The sequence below is a fragment of the Rhineura floridana genome, chromosome 10 (genome assembly GCF_030035675.1).
Source record: "Rhineura floridana isolate rRhiFlo1 chromosome 10, rRhiFlo1.hap2, whole genome shotgun sequence".
Taxonomy (NCBI): Eukaryota; Metazoa; Chordata; class Lepidosauria; order Squamata; family Rhineuridae; genus Rhineura; species Rhineura floridana.
This window is the reverse complement of record NC_084489.1, coordinates 27,624,850-27,646,765: the sequence shown is the minus strand read 5'-3', so window position 1 is coordinate 27,646,765 and position 21,916 is coordinate 27,624,850. Positions and strand designations below refer to the sequence as shown.

Sequence of the window (21,916 nt, the reverse complement as noted above, 5' to 3'; positions counted from 1 at the left end):
TCGGCGACCCGCTAATACAGCAGTTTTCAATTAGAGTAAGGCCCCATTCATATGGCGCTTGTTCCGCTTTTACAGCTTTTTTGGGCGTCAGGCACCATTTTATTGACGGAGTTCCGCTTTTTGATGGGTTTCGCTTTTAGGTGCGGTGGTCTGGAACATAACCCGCCTTATGAGTGGGGCCCTACTGTACCCCAATATCTGTTGGGAGACAAATTCTGCCAAACACAGCCCCTCTAAGAAATTCCTGACTTGTGTTGAGAAAACTTTCTCCTACAGAATGCTCCTACAGGAAGCAACTAGAGGATCAGCTATCCTTGATTTGATTCTGATCAATAGAGATGATGAAGTGGCAGGTATGGGAACTCTGGAGAAAAGTGACCACGTTATACTTGAGGTCTTGATTTTAAAGGAAGCAAAAGCTGAGAATAGCCGTTCGTGTACCCTGGACTTCAGGAAAACTGGTTTAAAACTTAGAACAATGATAAGTAAGGTTCCATGGCAAGCAACCCTAATGGGAAAAGGAATCAAAGATGGGTGGGAGTTTGTAAAAAAGGAAATTCTAAAGGCATAATGGCAAATAATTCCAACATGGAAACAAGGTGGAAGACAGCAGAAGAAGCCAAAGTGGCTTCACAAAAAGCTTAGAGATGACTTGAAATCAAAAAAGGACACATGCAGAAAGTGGAAGGAAGGCCAGACCACAAAAGAAGAGTACAGACAGGTAGCACAGAATTGCAGGAATAGCATCAGGAAAGCTAAAGTTGAGAATGAGCTGAGGTTAGCAAAGAATGCTGAAAACAACAACAACAACAAAAAGCTTTCTTCAGGTATATCCATAAGTAAAAGAGAAAAGAAATAGTGGTACAGTTACTCAAAGAGGATGGCAAAATGATAACAGATGACAAAGAAGAGGCAGAAGTGCTCAATTCCTACTTCAGCTCAGTCTTCTCCCAAAAAAGGGTCTATGACGCTCCTGGCAAACGTGAAGCTGAAGGGGCAAGATTGCTTGTGTTTGACAGACAAATGTTCAAGGAATACCTAATCAATTTGAACGAGTTAAAAACTCCAGGGCCCAATGAACTGCATCCTAGAGTATTGAAGGAACTGGCTGAAGAACTCTCTCAATCACTTCCTATTATCTTTGCAAAATTGTGGAGGATGGGTGAAGTGCCGGATGACTGGAGGAGGGCTAATGTTGTCCCTATCTTCAAAAAGGAGGAACCTGGGAACTACAGCCTGACATTGATCCCTGAGAAAATTCTGGAGCAGATTATAAAGCAGTCAATCTGTAAGCGCCTTGAAAGCTATGCAGTGATTACTAGAAGCCAGTATGGATTTATCAAGAACAAATCCTGCCAGACTAATCTTACCTCATTTTTTGATCTGATAACCTCCCTAGTAGACTGTGGGAATGCTGTGGACAAAGTATATCTCGATGTCAGCAAAATGTTAACAAAATGCCCCATGATATTCTGATTAGCAAGCTAGCTAAATGTGGGCTGGATGGAACAACTATCAGGCGAATCCACAGCTGGCTACAGAATCGTACTCAAAGGGCGCTTATCAATGGTTTCTTCTCAAATTAGGAGGTAAAGAGTGAGGTAACGCAGGGCTTGGTCCTGGGCCCAGTTCTCTTCAACATTTTTATTAATGACTTGGATGAGAAGGTGCAGGGAATGCTTATCAAATTTACAGATGATGCAAAGTTGGGAAGGGAAGCTAATACCATGGAGGACAAAAACAAAATTCGAAGTGATCTTGATAGGCTGGAGCATTGAGTTGAAAACAACAGAATGAAGTTTGACAGGGATAAGTGCAAAGTTCTACACCTAGGAAAAAGAAACCAAATGCACAGTTATAAGATGGGAGATAGCTCAGCAATACAACATGTGAGAAGGATCTTGGAATTGTTGATCACAAGCTGAATATGGCCCAACAACACGATGTGGCTGCAAAAAAGGCAAATGCTATTTTAGGTTGCATTAACAGAAATCGCTTGATGCATTTGTTTCCCTCTATTCAGCAATGCTTAGGCCTCATCTTGAGTCCTGTGTCCAGTTCTATAAGAAGGATGCAGACAAATTGGAATGGGTTCAGAGGAGGACGACAAGGATGAACAAGGGACTGGAAACAAAGCCCTATGAGGAGAGACTGAAAGAGCTGGGCATATTTAGCCTTGAGAAGACAAGGCTGAAGGGAGATATGATAACACTTGAAAGGGTGTCACACAGAAGAGGGACAGGGTCTCTTCTCTATCGTCCCAGAGTACAAGATACAGAATAATGGGCTCAAGTTACAGAAAACCAGATTTCGACTGAACATCAGGAAAAACTTCCTAACTGTTAGAGAGGCATGACCTAGGGAGGTAGTGGGCTCTTCAATGCTGGAGGCATTCTAGAGGCAGCTGGACAACCTTCTGTTGGGTATGCTTTAATTTGATTCGTGCATTGAGCAGGGGGTTGGACTCATTGGCCTTATAGGCCCTTCCAAGTCTGCAATTGTATGACTGCCTCCTCCCACACCAGCTCATTCAAAGAGACTGCCTGTTCATTATGATCAAGTGGAGAGGCCCTTCCTTGTGCTTCACCTATGATGTAAGCATAACTGTTAGGTAGAGCTTTCTTAGCGGCTGCACCAGTATTATCAAAGCATTTACCCAATGATGTTGAGATGGCCTCTTCTCTGGTTGCCTTCTGCTTGCTTGCAAACACTTCTTCTGGCAGGCTTTTAACCTGAGAGGTTGAGAATTTTTGTTTGTTTTACTGGAAGATGTTTTATCAGCTATGAATGTCTTTCTTACGTTTTGTTGTTAATGCTGTTATATTTTAATATGGTGAATTTAAGCTCCTCCAGATGACCTGTTTATTGAGCATTCATCCTGATTTGCTTACACAAAGGTTATGCAAATCTAGTCTTTATCGAGCACTGGTTCTGATTTGTTTGTATGGAGTAGGGATGAAAACATCTGTCTGTTTCAGTTCTCTCAGTTTCTCATTTTTCCAATGTTAAATTCAGTTCTCTACATTTCTACAGCGACCTGCAATTTTAAAAAAGAAATCTTGAAAATTCTCCACCATTGTAGTGTGAAGTTCTCCAAATGAACACATTTTTATAGGCAGTTTTGACAAAGGTACACATTTTTGCAAGCCATTTCTTATCATTTCATACCTTTTTCCTTGTTATTTTCACTCGTCTATTCATTTTTATGCACACTTTCCCCTAATATATGCACTTCCGTAAAGGTTGTTTAGTTGGCGAACTGCATCCCAAAATTCTAATAAATGCAAATTTCGAAGGATGGCTGTGTTTTGGTTCTCATATTATTTCAGAAATTGCAAATTTGATAAATTCTGCTTGAAATGCGAACTGTATCGAAATTCTCACTCATCCCTAGCAGGGAGGTTATATGACAATGAGCATTCGTCCTGATTTGTTTATGTTATGTTTATGTGTCTTCCTGTTAATTATTCATTTATCCCACACTTTCCAATGCATTTCCTTGTCATTTTTCTAACTGCAAAAAGTCCTTTTACACACAACAAAGTAGGATTTGGGGGGGATTGTACTAGAGGGATAGAGCACTTCAATTCGCTTTAATTGTGCCAACTTAAATTTATGTTATGCACTTGAATCCCTCCCATAAAATACTGACAGTCTGAAGGTGACTTTTAACTATCTGAAACCACCTTGAATACTGCATATTCATTAGGTGAGCAGAGTATATATTAAAATGATGATGGTGTTGATAATGATAATGATAAATGTTGCAATTTTGGAGGTATCATCAGTTGCTATGTTTGGTCCTTTCGCTTCTGGGGCTAATAATCTCTTGCTTTTCATGTCATTTTGGCAAACCGAGCCATATTTCACCATGAGAATGAGGTCTGTTTTTTTAAGGTAGGAAGGCTATAGGACCAGAGTTGAAGGCAAAAGGACTGTTGTCCTACAGGAGAGGGATCAATCTGGTTTATGAAGCTAATGCCTCTCGGATATAATAGCATTTTCTTGTTGGCTGTTAATGTCATCCTTCAGTGCAAGGGAGTAGCAGAAGTTCAAGGATCAAATCCTGTTGATGATCATGTTGCTGGTCACTGAACTCTATTGGACACATTAGCATATGGGACTGTTTATCCTCAAGTAAATTATCTCATTTAGTGCCAGGCTGCAGCCCCTTATACAACAGTTTTCTCTATCTTTAGCAAAGTTCACTAAAACTAATTATTTATATAGTGTAAATAAAAAGACACTATCCAGCTGGACAATGTACTTTTACAACTTATAAGTGAAGGCCAGTAATCCTGGCAAGTAAAAGGCTGCCATGTTTTATTTGATCAGTGCATCTTTCTTGGTGGCAGACCAGAGCAGTTCTTATCCATGTATTTGTCAATAAGTCAATTCAATCATTTTGATATCAATTACATTTATCCAGATTTTTCATGAAACTCTGCCTGCTAGCGACCCCCTTCCTGAAAGATAGTGAAAAGCAAATGGCTAGCCTTTAGTGTACATCAGTTTGCATGAAAACATTTTTCCTAGGGGAAAATGACAGTCTACACAAAAAAATAGTTTTTCTATTCTCATTTCAAATCCTTGCTTTATAACAATATCTAGATGCTGCAAGATGCTTGTAAAAGCTGAACAGTAGTCAATATTGTGTTACTGTAAACTATTAAGGGTAAGGTCTACTTGGTTAAAGAAGAGTTACTAGCCCCTATTCCCAAACAGACAGTACCAGAATATGGCTCCTTTGATGCCTGGGTATCTCCATGTACTATAAAGAAAATAGTTCCATTTTTGAACGCTCAGCAGGAACCCCTGGGATAGAATAATGATTCTACTAAATGCATTTATAGGGATGTTATTCATAGAGAGAATTACAGTGTGATCTTCTCAGATTCCCTCATTCAATAAATCCAGATGTGGTTGGGTTAGCAAATAGATATGCATATTGGACTGAACATTGTTTATTCTTACATTGTGTAATGTTTTTCATTTATTATGATAAGAATTACTTCAAAGACTTTGTGCACAGGGCTATTTCACAGTAGAAAAAGATGAATAAGAGCAAATTGGCCAGTTCACCAAAGGTGGTCTGGAGGCACTTTAGTATTCAAAGCCCCTCCAAAGCTGCTAAAGATGTGTCTGTCAAGGGAACAGAGGCTCATGAGAAAGCAAAATCTACAACTTCTTATATAAGGACTGAGATTTTCAGCCAGAGGTAATGGGGGTTGTAGAAAACTGTTTAAGTTTTAAATCAGTAGAAGAGGGGAAATGCTTTGGATCAAAGGTTTCTTTCATAAAATGTGCACTGAAATACAGTGGGGGAAACCCTGTAGCTTTTAACTACTATCAGATGCGATGTTTTATTTTCCCAACAAAACTGGAAACTTTCAGCATTGATGGATCATTAGCTATTGGATAAGGAAACCAAAGCATTTTATTATTTCTGCTCATTGGCAAGTTTGTTTATTACAGAGTGCTCAAGTGAAATACCTTGCTGTAAACTATATCAGTCTGTAGCCAGGTGTAAATGAATCTAACAATATGCCTGTCCTCACTTTTAAATAATGGGGAGGAGGGAAGAGACATTTCATTTTCTCCCAAAGATGAAACAGACCCCATTAGCTAGATGGACTGAATTAATGAGTTGCTCAGTGTCAGAACAGTTCGTTTTTATTTAACCTGTTTCAGTGGCGAAGCCCAACAGTTCAATACTTAATCTGGCTTTAAAAAAACACACAATTATTCCGGATGTATTTTTCAGCTGTTTTAGAAGCAATGAATGCTGCTGAATAGGTATGTTGGACTATAGCTCTCATGTATACAGCATTTTTTCCTACACAATGGTTCAAAGTTTATTATGATACTGATAATCTCTGTGGTTTGTGGACATTTTGGATTAACAGATGAATCTGTTCAAGATCCAATTCTATGGCCATTGTACCTCCTAAATGAGGGTGGTGTGCACCATCCAGTGTGCTTTCCATGTCAGTGTGCTTTCCATGTCATACTTGCTGGGCAGTCACAAGTACAGTATATTCAGGAAGCACTGTCAACAAAGCAATGTATGTCCATGGTACCATGATGATCATGGCAGTTATCACAAGTTGCATCACTAGTGTATTGTTCAAAGCTGTTTTATGAGAGACAAGATGGAACATTTTAGGGATGAGATTCAGAACTGTCCTATGCAGACACCTAAAGGCATAAATCTGTGCCCTTAACATTTGTTTCTAAGGTGCTAATAGCAGATTTCAACAGATATACAACACAGATCATCTGCCTCAGCAGTGTCATATAGACTTCCTATGAAACTATGTTGATACACATTGCAGCAAAGCATATATAATAGGACTGGGATACCACTATGATAATAGGAATTGCTACTGATTGCCTGTGATTGATTATCCAGTTCATACATTATAATTATTCATGTAAGCATCTATTCATAGATTTAGGAATTGCTCACAGTGATAAAATGGTATTGTGTGAACTGGCCCTAAGATGAAAGTAGGCCATTTTCCTTTCCTTTTTTTCAATGCTCTGATGTTTTGATAACTCCCCTTGTTTCCCAGTAGAAAAAAATATGTTATAGAGAACATTTTGTTGATGAATGGCATGTCAGGCTGATGCATTCAAAACCAATAATTCCATCTGGGTCCAAAAATAACTAAAGCGTTTTTATTTTGGATTCTTTTTAAAAAAAATAAAGAATTGGGTTAAAAAAATTAAGTGATACTTTTTTCTTGGTCATTATTATTGGCACATTTGCAAATTCTAATGCTGGTTTGAGAATGCCAGATAAATTAAAAATAACAAGTTCCTCAGTTGATACTTATATGAAATATCTAAAGATTACCTTACGGTGCTGCTAATCCTTTTACAATTATTATTTGACTCATCCTTTCAGGAGATCACTAATTTCATAGTCCATTTTTCATAATTGTTTCCATGGTGTTGCAATTTTTGCTATGTACAGTAGACCATCATGCCATGTCATGTATATTTCAGGTAATACAGAAAGCGTTGTATAAATTATACGTGATAATCGCCCTGTAGCTAAAAAAGATAATCATATTTCAAACAATACCAATACTATGTTGAAAAAACATTTATCAATACTTTCTCAAGGACCACCTCTTGTATGAGCTGATACTTCACTGGTGTGTTTCATTGTGTCTCAGTCATAACTGCCTACTGTTGTTCCACTGAATCTGTTCTACTGTCTCAAATTCAAAATACTTCCATTCTAAATATTCAAAAATTGAAGAACACCAACTCCTCTGCCATCTGTGGCTCATTTATGGCTTCTATAACATCTAAAGGTGAGATAGTCAATGTGGTGCTCTCCAGATGATATTAGGTGATGACTCCTGTTGTCCCTGACCACTAGCCATGCTGACTGGAGCTGATGGTAATTGTAGACCACCAACATCTACTCCCATGTCAGACTGTGTCCCATCACCCCTGACAATTGGCAATGCTGACTGGAGCTGATATGAGTTGTAGTTACCAGGATGGGGAAGGCTGCTCTTAACTCCTAGCATTCCACATCCTGGAATTATTTCCTAATAACACATCTGATTGTTATCATGACAACAAATGATGCATGTTTTAATGATGATATTATTAAACCTTTGATAGTAACTTTTATGGTTTTTTTATTAAAGTTTTTCTACATAATACATTTGATCTGTTCCACTTCCCATCCTCATAGTGAGCTGTGAAGACGGAGATGTGCCTCATCATACAATATGTTGTGTTTTTAATCCTCTTTCCCTTACATATCACAATGCTCAGTATTGGAGATGGAGGGACAGAATTAGTCTGCCAATCATAGGAATATAGGAAAGTGCCTAATACTAGCTCACACTATTTGTTCATCTAGTCCATGATTGTCTACTCTGAGTCTGGGAGTGGTTCTTCAGGGTCTCAGGCAGGTAGACATGGTTTCCTTCACCTGCTACCGTATCCTCTTAGAGATGTCAGGAATTGAACATGGGACCTTCTGCATGTAAAGCATGTGCTCTACCACCAAGATGGCTCCCTCCCTTTACCAGCTTTTGACACTCCTCTGACACACACCCTTCTTCTCTTACCATCTATATTGCCATTACATGTTCTCACTCCAGGTATATTTAGGATGGTTTACATGAAAAAAACTGATATTTTATTGATCGATCTGAAATATTTATATCCTGCTTTTCTGTTGCATATATAAAACAGCAACATCCAAGCCATCTTATAATCAGTACAAAGATATGTATCAATTTTTAAATAATTTTTATATAAAGCTTTGTAGATAAATGTTCAAAGCAATCTTACATTGAGACAATGGCATAGTGCTTCCTTTAATGCAGTGGAGTCTGGTCCATTAGGACAGGCGAGGCACTGTCCTCCCACCAACCTCAGTCTACCCTTAGCCAGCCCTCATCTGCTTGCCTCCTTACTTACAACCAGCCCATGAGGTGGCCCGGTCGGTCAGCTTTTTCCTCCTAAGTCTCAGTTTTGCCGTTGTAGAACTCAGCAGGGAGGAGTGTGGGGACAACACTAGAATTAGTTGACTGTGCTTGCCATTTGCTCTGGTTCTTACAACTGTTGGCCTCCGACGCCTTCTGCCCTACTGGTCCCAATGGGCATCAGCCACCACTGTGTTAATGTACCACTGCAATTATTTCTGCTTCAAGGGGAAAAACTGCTTTTACCTTGTTGCCCCACAATAAAGTCTTGGTTGGAGAAAGTCACTTCACAGCTGCCAGTGAATACATTAAATACCTGTGTGGTGTAGTGGTTAGAGTGTCGGTCTGGGACATGGGAGACCAGGGTTCCAATCCCTGCTTGGCCATTAAGCTCACTGGGTGACCTTGAGCCAGTCACTGTCTCTCTGCCTCACCTACCTCACAGAGGTGTTGTGAGGATAAAATTGGGAGGGGGAGAACCAGGCTTGTACACCACCTTGAGCTCTTTGGGGGAAAAGGTGGGTCATAAACATAATAACAAATAAATAAAATAATTGTGTAGGAGGACTTTCTGTTTCCTGTAATGCCACTGGTGGTATTTTTTGCCGATAACAATCTTTCTTGTTTTCAGCATTCCTATGCACCAGCTCCCCACCCCATGGCTCCTCCCAGCCCCAGTACTAACAGTAGCAACAACAACAGCAACAACAGCAGCGGTGAACAGTTGAGTAAAACCAACCTGTACATCCGAGGCCTTCCACCTGGCACCACTGACCAAGACCTTATCAAGCTGTGCCAGCCGTAAGTAAAGTGATTTGTTATCCTTCCAACTGCAAATGCATGTGCTTGAGTGTCACACTTACAAGGACAAATTGTCCCAAACAGCTCCTAACCTCACACAGGCAGGTTTATTTATGTGCAAATGAAGTAGTTAGGTGCAAGGTATGCCTGTCAGTGGCTAACACCTGATAAAGGATAACTTGCATCTTTAGCTCAAGTGTGATAAAAATCTTCCTGACAACCAGTGCTGGAAGGAAGCATAATTTGACCTGCAGTCTTTGGAGAGAATGAAGGAAAGACTGCTGCTTGATCCCTGGTGGAGGATGCATTAGTGGTTGCTAGGGAAACTTGATGTGGTAGAACAGAGAATGTACGGTAGGAAGATGACAAACAGAAGTCCCTACACTGTTACTGTGGTAGTGACTTTTTAGAATAGATTGAATGGTGTCTTGAAGATCTTAATGCTGCCAAATTAGCATGTCAAAATTTGTTCTTTGAATAAGAGCCACCGTAAATAGTCTTAATTGGAGCACACCTGAAGGACTGAAATATATCAGTGTCTTATTTCTGCATACCTCTCTGTAACTGAATGTTTATAATGGAGAACATCAAATGACAGAATTCATGCAACCCAACAAAGTTGAACTTTAGATTAATTCTGGGGGAAAACCAGTAACTGTTCACTGGGGTTTGTGATTGTGTTCGCAGCTGCCTGTTGCAACCCTGCCCTCCTTCTCCACTTTTCAGAAAAGGGCAAATCTTAAATCTGTTTTACATGACATTGTGAGAATACTAATGCTTGAATGGTGTTTGCTATAGAAAAATCTGCAAACTGGGAAGGGAAGATGTGTGTCTCTGAACATGACTAGTGAGTATCCTCCAGGCAGCCACAGCTAATCACATCTCTCATCATGTGCCTCCACCCCAGAGTTTCTCTTCAACTTTTGGAGATGTTTATCAACCCTTCAAAAACATGCAGTGGTGGCTGATGCCCACTAGACTTGGTATATCCAAGGTTGGGGGCAACTGGTTTTCTACCCATCCTCCTCCTTTGTAAACATACTGTGGATACTTAAGCATTCCAGTTTTGTGCATAGCACCTAACTAAACTGTAAAGTGTCTTACTTAGGTTCAGAAGGGATTCTGGCAAAAGGTTAGAAAAAGGAGTCTTTCACACCATATGATCTGTTCTGAATACTGTAGCAGGACTTTCCACAAGTTCCTCAAGTATTCCACTGGTGTGGGGATTCAGACATTCACACAAAATATATTTAAGTCTCTTGGCTTTTATAAAAAAAAGGGATTTGCTTAACTCAAAATTCCTTCTCCTTTTGATCAACCACATTTACACAGGTTCCACCTCCCAACTCAAGGTGAAATTGGCGTTGGGTGCAACAACCCCACACATGTCCAGCTAATTGGATTACCAATGCCAGGATATTTGTGTTATCAACTACTCTTCTGCTCTCTTCTCCCCACCCCCCATCATGAAAGACACAGTCCTGGGTTCAGAAAGTAAATAAACATCTGATCTTCTTCAAAGTACTCTTTTTGTTTTAATGAAAATAATTATAAGAAGTTCTTGCTCTTATCTCTATGGGGGTTAATTATCTTGCATAAACCCATATAAAATTTTCAGATACTTTGAATAAATAAAAAAGGTTAAGTCTAGCCTAGTCCATTCTTGGGGCAGTTTGCCACCAAAAAGAATCTCTTCTCCTTTCCCAACTCCCTACAATAAATAGGGCCCAATCCAGCCTTTAAAGAAACCAAACCTGCTTTTAGCTCCTCTCATTGGTATGACTCTGTCTGAGCATGCTCAGAACCAATGTGTAATTCTGATATTGGCTAAGACTACCAAGTGGGGTGCTCTTGAAGGTCTAAACTCCTCCCAGACTCCTCCCTAATTTGCTATAGTGGCTGTGTTAGAGAGGCCTCTTAACAACAAATGGAGTAGAAGCCTTCTAAGAGGGCTGACCAGGAGGCATACCAAGGGGAGAGACCTCTTTGCCATAGCTACACTTTTGGATTAGGATTGGCTGAGTGGTGCAGAAAGCTGATTGGCCAGGGAAAAATCAGCTGATTGGCCAGAGAACAGTAGATTGACATAAATGTTTGCAGAGCTTCTCTGAGTTCAACTAGAAGTATAAAATGTGTGTGGAACAAGAAAGGGTGTGTGGCTTTGAGATTTTTTTGGGAGGGGGATTTAAAAATTGCTTGATCTTACTGGGAGAGCTATGCCCCAGTAGCACCAATGGACCAGCTTCCACTGAAAACATGGGTGTATTCATACTGCCAAACACCTCCTATTCCTCTTGGAATGGGGAATAGTTCGGCGCTGGAGTGCTGTGAAGGACTGTAGAACTCTATAAAAGGTTGTTATGCCATAAATAAAAATGCATATGCCTCACTCCTGGATATGATCACTTAATATTTTATTTCTTTGTTTTGGGTCTATAAAAATTGTCAAAAGTCCATAATCATGTCATTATATGATATGTACTTACCCAGACCCTTAGAGCTTCTTCCGAGGACCTTTCTGGGTCCCCCCTCTGAGTGAGGCTCGGGGGGTGACAAGGGAGAGGGCCTTTTCAGTTGTGACTCCCCATCTGTGGAATATGCTCCCCAGTGAGGTCCACCTGGTGCTGCCATTGACATCTTTTCATTGTGGGAAAAAGAATTATCTTTTCCCTAGGCTTTTGATAGACTAAGGCTGCAATTCAATACATGTCTACTCAGAAATAAGATCCATTGGGTTCAATGGGACTTACTCCCAGGTAAGTGTGTATTGGATTGCAACCAAAGATGGTGTTGTTCGCATTAGCGAGTTACCAAAGTGTTCTCTGGCTCTATTAGGGATGGAAAGATATGTAAATCTGGCTTCTCTCAGTTTCTCATTTTTTAAAATCTTAAATTCAGTTCTTCACATTTCTGCAGCAATTTGCGATTAGAAAAAAAATCCTCATGAAAATTCTCCAGTATTTCAGTGCGAATTTATATAAATGTTTAGGGAGTTTTGACTAATGTACACATTTTTGCATGCAATTTCTCATTATATAATGCATTTTTGCATGTTATTGTCACTCATATTTTCATTTTTATGCACACACACCCCTAACATATATATTTTTGTAAACATCAGTTTGTGAACCGCATCGTAAACTTTAAAAACGTACAAATTTCAAAGGGTGGCTGTGTTTCAGTTCTCATATTGTTTTGGAAAGTGCAGGTTTGCTTGAAATGCAAACTGAAAAGAAATTCTTGTCCAATCCTAGGTTTTATTGTTTTTTTATGATAGGATATATTTATTTTAGTTTTAATTATGGTGTAAGAGAATGAAAGAGAGAGTGGGACCTTTGGGTAACAAGCCAAGATTAACAAATCTAATAATTATTATTACTATTACTATGACCTGGGAGATCAGGGTTCGAATCCCCACACAGCCATGAAGCTCACTGGGTGACCTTGGGCCAGTCACTGCCTCTCAGTCTCAGAGGGAGGCAATGGTAAACCCCCTCTGAATACTACTTACCATGAAAACACTATTCATAGGGTCGCCATAAGTCGGGATTGACTTGAAGGCAGTCCATTTCCATTTTTATTGCTGTTGACCATCATTCTTGTGTCACCTCACACCCCCTCTTTTAGTCAGCAGCAAAAAACCTCTCCTTTGCTTGGGTTGTGTGACAGTTTCCCACAGTTCACTTTTGGGTTAACCCCTCCTTTACATTGCTTTTCTGTTGCTTCAATTTCTTTCTCCTTCAGGGCCTGTTTCCTGATATTCCTGCTTTTTTTTAAAAAAAGTCCAAACTGTTGGTCCTCACACAAGGGATAGGAAAAACAATAACTAAGGAGGGCTCCGGATACTAAGGAAGGGGAGGGGATCCAGCAACCCTCCACTTCACAGAAGAGGAAGAAGGCATCATAACTTGATTCCTGTTTTCTCTTCCTTTCCTTTCTATTGTGATTTTGATCCTTTCACATTTTTAAAGATATTGATAGTAGATATCAGATTTTTAGTATCCATCGTGTGAAAATCCAACTTAAATATCTGTCAAAAGCATCTAATCAAAACCTATTTCTTCAGAGATGGGCTCATACATATGCATAGTCTGTGCAGAAGTAGGACTCCATGTGGCTGAGCCCCCTCCCGAGTTATTAGTATATGTCATTGATTGAGAGAAAAGCTTTGAAATGTATTTCTTATGCCCCACCTTTCCTCTCATAAGAGCCCAAGACGGCTAACAATAAAAATATGGTGTGTATGTATCAACTGGAAAATTGTCATGTGAATCAGTGCAAGTGCCAGTATGCAGGTATTGGAAGGATTTGCCCTGTACCTGATCCTGTAGTGTACTTGCCACTGCATGGGCAGCAGTGATGCAGGCAGGCTGGTTATCAGGGCACTGATGGATAGATGTTTATTAGAGAGCAGTTCCCCATTTTAAAGTCCATGCCTTTGAAGAAGAATCTTGGCTACTGGTTCTGAAGTGGGGGAAATGGGGATTAGATTGTGTGGGTTAAAGACAACTGAGGGAGACAAAACTGGTGATCTGTGTGGAAAATGTGGAGTTTTCTTTGGAACGGCAACAAAGGGGAAATCTGGGTTAATTTTTTGGTTGGGATCTTGGGCAACAAGTTGCTTCTGGAAGCTCATAGCTAAAATTTGTGATCTTTATTGGATACAATATTACAGTAGGGCCCCACTCATACAGCGGGTTACGTTCCAGACCTCCACCTAAAAGCGAAACCCTGTCGATAAAATGGTGCCCGATGCCCAAAAAATGCCGTAAAAGTGGAACAAGTGCCGTACAAGTGGAGCTTTACTCTAATTGAAAGCGGCCATATTAGCAGAACGCCAAAAAGCAGGCTGCCGAAAAGTGGGGCCCTACTGTATTATGTATGTGTTCGATTTTAGTGTAACCTGCCCTGAGTGTCCTATTTTAGGGTAGAAGGGCAGGATGGAAATATTTTAAATAAATCAATCAAATAAATAAATCAAATAAATCAAATTATTGGCTTCCCCCGGCTTCCCTGACCACCTGACATTTAGAGGTATACTGGCTTTAAACACTGGAGGTTCAATTTAGCTATTAATAAGCCTCTTCCATGAATGTGTAATTCCCTTTAAAAGCCTTCTAAACCCATTGTCATCACCCCACCTTGTAGCAGTAATCACATAAGTTAATTATCTGTTGTGTGGAGACATAATGATGTATGCAGCATTATTTTGTCAGACTGCCTAAATGTGTTTTGGATTGTGGTTTTTTTTTAATCTCTGCAAAAGATGCTTTGTGTGTGAGAGGACCCATTCAGAGAGTAGTGTGGCAGTACGGTAAAAGTTGTTGGGTTGTGTGTGCTAACTTTTGGAAGTGGAAATTATTTGGAATGTTGGTGCCTGTACTGTACCTCAGACAGACGTTTCCTTTACATTGTGTTCAGTTTATGGATTGAGTCAAGTTACTTGTCTCTTACTCATATTAGTTTACCTAGTAAAAGCAACATATTATATGCTATAACCAGCCAGCAATGCCTTTCTCCATTCCACATAGGACAAACAGGCTGTTCTCTATGCAAAAGAATAAATGAACACAAGTCTGACATCAGAAATGCCAATGTTTAAAAGGCAGTGGGGTAGCATTTCAACTTCCCAGAACACTCTCTAAATGGCCTTAAGGTAGCTGTCCTGGAGCAAAGGAACTTCACTACGAAACTCAACATGAAACTGCTGAAGCACAATCCAGCAAGAGGTTGCTTGTGGACTGAACCAATACAAAGGATTTCTAGCACATTATATATGTTAGTTGGCTTCTCAATGCCAGAACGTTTGTTTCATCAACAACTGTTTTGTGAATTACCACTGCTAATTAGGTACCTATCACCGTCTGTACTTTTTTGTATTTCATTTCCCTCAAACCTCCTACAATTTCTCCCTCCCAAAAGTATGCCTGTAACTCAGGATAACACCTCGTGCATCTGATGAAATGAACTGCAGTTCACAAAAGCTTATGCCATAATAAATGTCTTCGTTTTAAGGTGCTACAAGACTCTTTGTTGTTTTGACAGCAAGAGACTAAAACCCCTCTGGAAATTCTGTACGTTGCGTGTTGTGTTACAACAGCAAATGTGGAGCTAGAGGAGTAGTTTGGTGAGTAGGGCTCAGTACTTACTTCTGCTGTGTACTCAGTTTGTGGTTTTGGGCAAGTTGTGCTTCTCCATCTAGTCCAGGACTCTGATTCCAGCACGACTAAGCAAATGCCACTGGGAAGCTTCCTGTTCAGAAGGAGTATGAACCTAGGTCCTGTTGAATAGTGTACCTTGAAGGGGTTGGCCTTCTCTGCAACAAGGCCCTGTTTTGTGCACCTTGCAGTATTCCCTCACTGTTTTGCTTGAGTGTCCCACATTTCCTAAATACTCATCAAATTTATCGGCAAATCCAGCCATATGGGCTTTGCTTTGTTCTAGATGGAGACATTTATTTGCATGTTTTCTCTGTATTTATAAATACTGTAGGCTGGTTGAGAACATAGGAACTAGTTGGACCTGCCTTCTAAAAGACAACAGTTTATTTATTAGATGAATACAAATTAGAGAGATGCTTGAGCCATGGTCCAATGTACAGTGCAATATGGCCAAGATGCCACTGAGTCATAAAATGTCTGTTCTGCTTATATAGACATTTTATTTTATTTATGCTATTTAGTCTTTGGGCAGCTTATAATAAAAGTTAAAAGCAGTTGTATTAAAAATAAAAGCATAAAATCTAAGATGGCATAAAACTGGGAGCCATAAAACAAAGCTCATAGCAGCACCAGAGATTCATAGACAACAACTTGAGATAAGTTTGAAAAATGAAAATATTGAAAAATCTTTTATTTGTTATACTCATATCCTGCCTTTTCTCCAAGGAACTCAAGACAGCTTTCATAGTTTTTGTTTCCTCCCCTAATTTTATCATAACGACTGCTCTCTGAAGTACATTAGGCTGAAAGATATGATCGGCTCAACATTACCCTATGAGCGTCATGACTGAGTGGGAATTTGAGTCTGGGTTTCCCTGTTGTTAGTAGAATACTGTAGCCCAGGGGGTTCTCAGACTGTGGCCCATGGATCACTGGTGGTCTGTGAGCTTCATTCAGGTGGTCCGTGGCATGCCTGTATGAAATATTCATCGTTATTTTTAATTGGTTTTTGTTGGTTCTTTTATTTCTTATATTGTATGTTATTATATAACAGTTTGAATTCCACAGAAAATCTAGAATTTAAATTGGAATACAATAAAATACAAGAAAAATACTGTAGGGACAGAATGTGGAGAAACCGATTGGTTCCTAATCAGAAATGGTGTGAGACAGGGGTGTATTTTATCACCCTATTTGTTTAATCTATATTTAGAATATATCATACAGAAAGCAGGATTGGACCAAGATGAAGGAGGTGTGAAAATTGGAGGGAGAAATATCAATAATTTAAGATATACAGATGATAACATACTACTAGCAGAAACCAGTAATGATTTGAAATGAATGCTGATGATAGTTAAAGAGGAAAGCATGAAAGCAGGACCACAGCTGAACATCAAGAAGACTAAAGTAATATCAAGAGAAGATTTATGTAACTTTAAAGTTGACAATGAGGACATTGAACTTGCCAAGGATTGTCAATACCTTGGCACAGTCATTAACCAAAATGGAGACAATAGTCAAGAAATTAGAAGAAGGCTAGGACTGGGGAGGGCAGCTGTGAGAGAACTAGAAGAGGTCCTCAAATGCAAATATGTATCACTCAACACCAAAATCAGGATCATTCAGACCATGATATTCTTGATCTCTGTGTATGTATGTGAAAGCTGGACAGTAAAAAAAGTGGATAAGAGAAAAATCAACTCATTTGATGTTGGAAGAGAGCTTTGTGGATACCATGGACTGTGAAAAAGTCAAATAATTGGGTGTTAGAACAAATTAAACCAGAATTATCACTAGAAGCTAAAATGATGAAACTGATGTTATCATACATTGGACACAATGAGAAGACATGATTCACTAGAAAAAACGGTAATGCTGGGAAAACAGCAGGGAGTAGAAAAAGAGGAAGGCCAAAGAAGAGATGGATTATTCCATCAAGGAAGCCACATACCTGAAATTTCCAGATCTGAACAGGGTGGGTTATAATAGATGCTATTGGAGGTCGCTGATCCATAGGGTTGCCATAAGTCAAAATCGATCTGAAGGCACATAACAACAACATGCTTCAAATCACAGAAATATAACCCCCATTTCAAATGTGACTGCAAAATGAGGGGGGCGCATTTCAGCTCAACCCTATTTTGTGATAAGCTAAACTGTGTGTTAGCAAAAGTTCATGGATATAGGAATGGGGGAGTGATCATGCTATAAACCCATAACATATAAACAATATTTGTGATCTCTTTCAGCCCTACACTTCTCTGATATGCCCCAATTCGATGTTTTCATTGCCTTTTTACATGTGACAGTCACAGAGAATTTCAGAGAGGATTACATGGTCTAATCCACAACAGGTGTAAAAACACAACTAGCTGTAGTCTAATACCAGGTGACACTTTAATGTTCAAGAGTCCAGCAAAACATTATTTTGTTTATTTGCTCATCACCCTAGCTGTATATCAGAAGGGTAACATCTAATAACATAAGGGTGCTGTGGTTGTCTAGGGTAACTTGCAGTCCATGAGACATGTGGCACTCAGCAAACTTCATGAAACTTCTTGTTAAAATACTTAAAACAGCCAGGACCATAATTTTCTGTGCAGTCCAGTCTTCTGTATGTGTACTCAGAATTCAATCTCACTGAGTTTAATGGAATTTACTCCCAGTAAATATGCATAAAACCACAGCCTTAATGCAAATTATCAGGAGAGACACTTGTAGAGACATACATACATTAAGTTTTTCACACTTTTTGGCACAAGCCAGTGTGGTGTAGTGGTTAAGGTGTTGGACTACGACCTGGGAGACCAGAGTTCGAATCCCCACAGCCATGAAGCTCACTGGGTGACCTTGGGCCAGTCACTGCCTCTCAGCCTCAATAAAACCCTACTCATAGGGTCGCCATATGTCGGAATTGACTTGAAGGCAGTTCATTTACATTTTAATAGCAGAGACAGTGAATGTGGATGGCTAAATAGGATATGACCATCTTTTTGCCACTATGCTTTGAACATTGTAGAGGCAAGAAGAAAATTACATGCCTATTAATTACAACCCAGCAAAATGACAGCCTAGCAAATGTAAGTGTAAAGTAAGCAACATGAACTAGAAAATCCTCGGAATATGAATGGCGAAAAAGTTTCCAAGTGGGGTTGTTGGGTTTTTTTGTCAACAATTTTGTTTCCATGTCTCTGCCATTATAAAGGTCATTCTTATATAATTCCAGATAATGAAATCATACTTAGTATGGTTTTTAATTGCCCTTAATTAATGTGTGATTCCAGAAAGTGAAAGTAGGATTTCACGTTTGATAAGTGACATTGTTATCTAAGCCTCATGACACTTTTACATCTCAATGGTATGCTTTTTTTGTGAAGTGTACTGCATACTGAATGGAAAATAGCCAGCTGGAGTGCTAGTGACACTCACTCTACAGAGTCCATTACACACAATGCCAGACATTTTTGACAAATGGATCGACACCATCAAACCTTTTATCAATTTAAGGGTAACCTTGTCACAATGATCTGTCAAACAGTCCAGATATAACTACAAGAAAACAAGTCATCATGAACTCAATGGTAACCAAGTAAATAAGAAAAATGCTGCTGGAAGATCTTTCTTTGTTGTATACTTTTGATCCTAAGAAATTTCCTTTAGAGTTTTCAGCAAAAATATGCTGAGCTTTTTTAGTTGAAAAGAGGCATCTATATTTCTAGAGGAGGTAGCCGTAAGTGTGTTGCAGCAAAATCAACAGAGAGATTTGTCTCACATTAAAGATTAACAAATGTACCATGGCATAAGCTTTAATGGAGATATTATGATATATTTATATTATAATAAATATTTTACATTTGTTTTTATACATATTTCCTGTATGTCATAAGAACATTTGTGTTCTTATAAATTTGTCCAATAGCAGACTGATTAAATGCTCGACAATGACTCTGTGATCAACAAACATATTCTCCCCTCCCATGTGTTTTCTCAGATATGTATCCAAAGCATCTGTCTACCAATTTGGAATCATTTTTAAAAAATAAAAATATATTCCAAAGTGTTTAATCTAGATACATCTGTTTACAAAGCTTTTAAATAGCATAGACATTTTTTTCTGTAAATTTATATACCCTGTATCAAGGATGGCAAACCAGTGCCCCTCCAGACATTGTTGGATCACAGCTACCATCAGTCCCAGACAGCAGATGCAAGAATTATGGGAGTTGTAGTCCAACAACATCTGGAGAGATACAAATTTCTCATCTCTGCCCTATATAATCATGAAAATAGTAGGTTGGATCTGGAAGAGCTTCCTTCAAAAGAGGTTCTGGCACTGAGGTATGAACTGCATGTTGTCTTCTTTTAGATTTTTCCCAATATAATTTTCCAGGCTATTTGTACTCTTCAAGCCTGAATGTGTCCTATATAAGATATAATAAGTGATCTTAACTTTATTTCAAGGCCAATCTAAAATTATATATATATTGAGACAAAATTTTAAACTATTGTTCCATTTTAGCCCTGTTGACTCCATTGGAAGCACTCTTAAGTGGGAGATTTGTCAATGATTGCTTATATAAATAAATTCAGATTAAATATTATGAATACCACTGACATTAAAAGACTTTCGCAAACTGTAGATATCATTCCCCTAAGCTAGTTCTTTTCTCTGATTATAAATCTGAATAAGTTCTATGACCGAAATCCTGAAACCATTTAGACCAGAACAGTTTCAGTACCTTTGATTGAACTGCTATAGAGTAAATTACTAACAAACATAGGATTGCACTATAAATATCTTTACATGTTGTGTAAATAATAAACATATTTGATAGTCATGCTTATATAAATATTTCTTCATACTATGTCCTGATAAGTATCTGATTTCACACTGTGGTTGTATATTATTATTTCCTGTATGTTTCAAGTGTGCCCTTCTTCCTTGGAATGGTCATGGTCCCCCTCTGTTGCTTTCATCCTGAGGGGCAGATTACGCTGAGAGATAGTGAGTAGCCCATAGTCACCAAGTAAACTTCGTGGCTGATTTTCATTTTAAAAATTAATTAAAATGATTTATATGCAGGCATAGTTTAAGTTAATGCAGATCCACATAATAATACATTTAAGGACATCCAGCTTGCATTTACAGCACATGACTTCTCCCAAAGAATGCTGAGAAGTGTAGTTTCCCCTTCACAGTTATAGTTCCCACCATCCTTAACAAACTACAGTTCCCATGATTCTGTGGTGGGATTCATGTGCTTCAAATGTATGTTGAATGTTCTTTAAATGAATGGTGTTGATCTGACTTAGGTATGCTGTGCATTCATTAGTGAATTGAAAAGAACAATTTTAAATGATACTTTTTAAACAGGGGAAGGGCCTTAGCTTCCATGCTTTGCATGGAAAAATTCAATCTCTGGAAGAGACTATTGCCTGGAATCCTGGAGAGCCAATGCTACTCCATGTCATCAGTACTGAGCTAGATGGTACCAAATGGCCTGTGTTGGTCTACGGCAGTTCCTTTGTTCCTAAAAGTGGAAAGAGACCCAAGGCCCACAATGACTCTGAAATTTATTTAAGTATTTTACAAAATTTATATACTGCTTTATTGTAAACAAAAATCCCCTCAAAGCTGTTTACAGAAGGAATTAAAACAATGAAATGATTGGCAAAACCAGTTAAAGACAGGTATTTAAAAGCATTCAGAATAATAAAACCAACAATGAGTTAAAAGCAGATAAAAGCATAATTGCTTCTACATGCCTGGGTAGACTTGCCTAAACAAAAATGTTTTTAGCAGGTGCTGAAAAGAGTACAATGAAGGTGCCTGCGTCATCTCAATAGGCAGGGAGTTCCAAAGTGTAGGTGCTGCCACACTAAAGGACTGATATCTTTCAAGAGCAGGACAAGTACTATGTGGCACCCATAACATGGAAAGCACACCTTGAACTTGGCTGGGTAGCAAATCGACAACCAGTGCAGCTTTCAGAGCAGGTATTGGGCGCTGACAGGATCTCACTCATGTCAGCAGTTGTGCCTGATTATTCTGCACTAACTGCAGCCCCCAGGTCAGGTTGTACTTCATGGAGATTTCTGTGACCTTGGCTGACTGACTGCTAGGATTTTTTTTTAGTTTTGGTTTTTGATTAGGAACCCTGACTGGTTGTGGATGCCTTACTCATAGGAATCTTGTTGTGGTTGGTATGGTATTGCATTTAGGAATTCATCACTGTTTTCTTTTTCATGTTTTATTTGCATTTCATTTACCTCTAACTTCACTCCCTTTCATCAACAGAAGCAACAACAGTGGTTTCATGGACTTAGCTGAAACCCCTTAAACCCCACTGATGATGTACCTTGTTATTTGCATGACGGTTTGTTTCTTGCCCAATAGTGGTAAAAGAGAATTCACATACTAGGAAGTGCAGCTTCAATTGTTGTTTTTCCCAAACTACTGCCTGTGAAGGTAGACCAAACCATGTGTGTTTT

The 21,916-nt window shown here is 39.0% G+C and overlaps 1 protein-coding gene across 4 annotated transcripts in view; it reads left to right on the top strand.

Moving 5' to 3' along the window:
• RBMS3 (RNA binding motif single stranded interacting protein 3) overlaps positions 1–21,916 on the top strand; it is a 734,215-nt gene that overhangs the window by 192,074 nt on the left and 520,225 nt on the right. For all 4 annotated transcript variants that reach the window (XM_061586167.1, XM_061586164.1, XM_061586166.1 and 1 more), the window contains one exon: positions 9,091–9,260. In XM_061586167.1, coding sequence (XP_061442151.1) covers positions 9,091–9,260 — 170 coding nt within the window. The remainder of the gene's footprint in view (positions 1–9,090; positions 9,261–21,916) is intronic.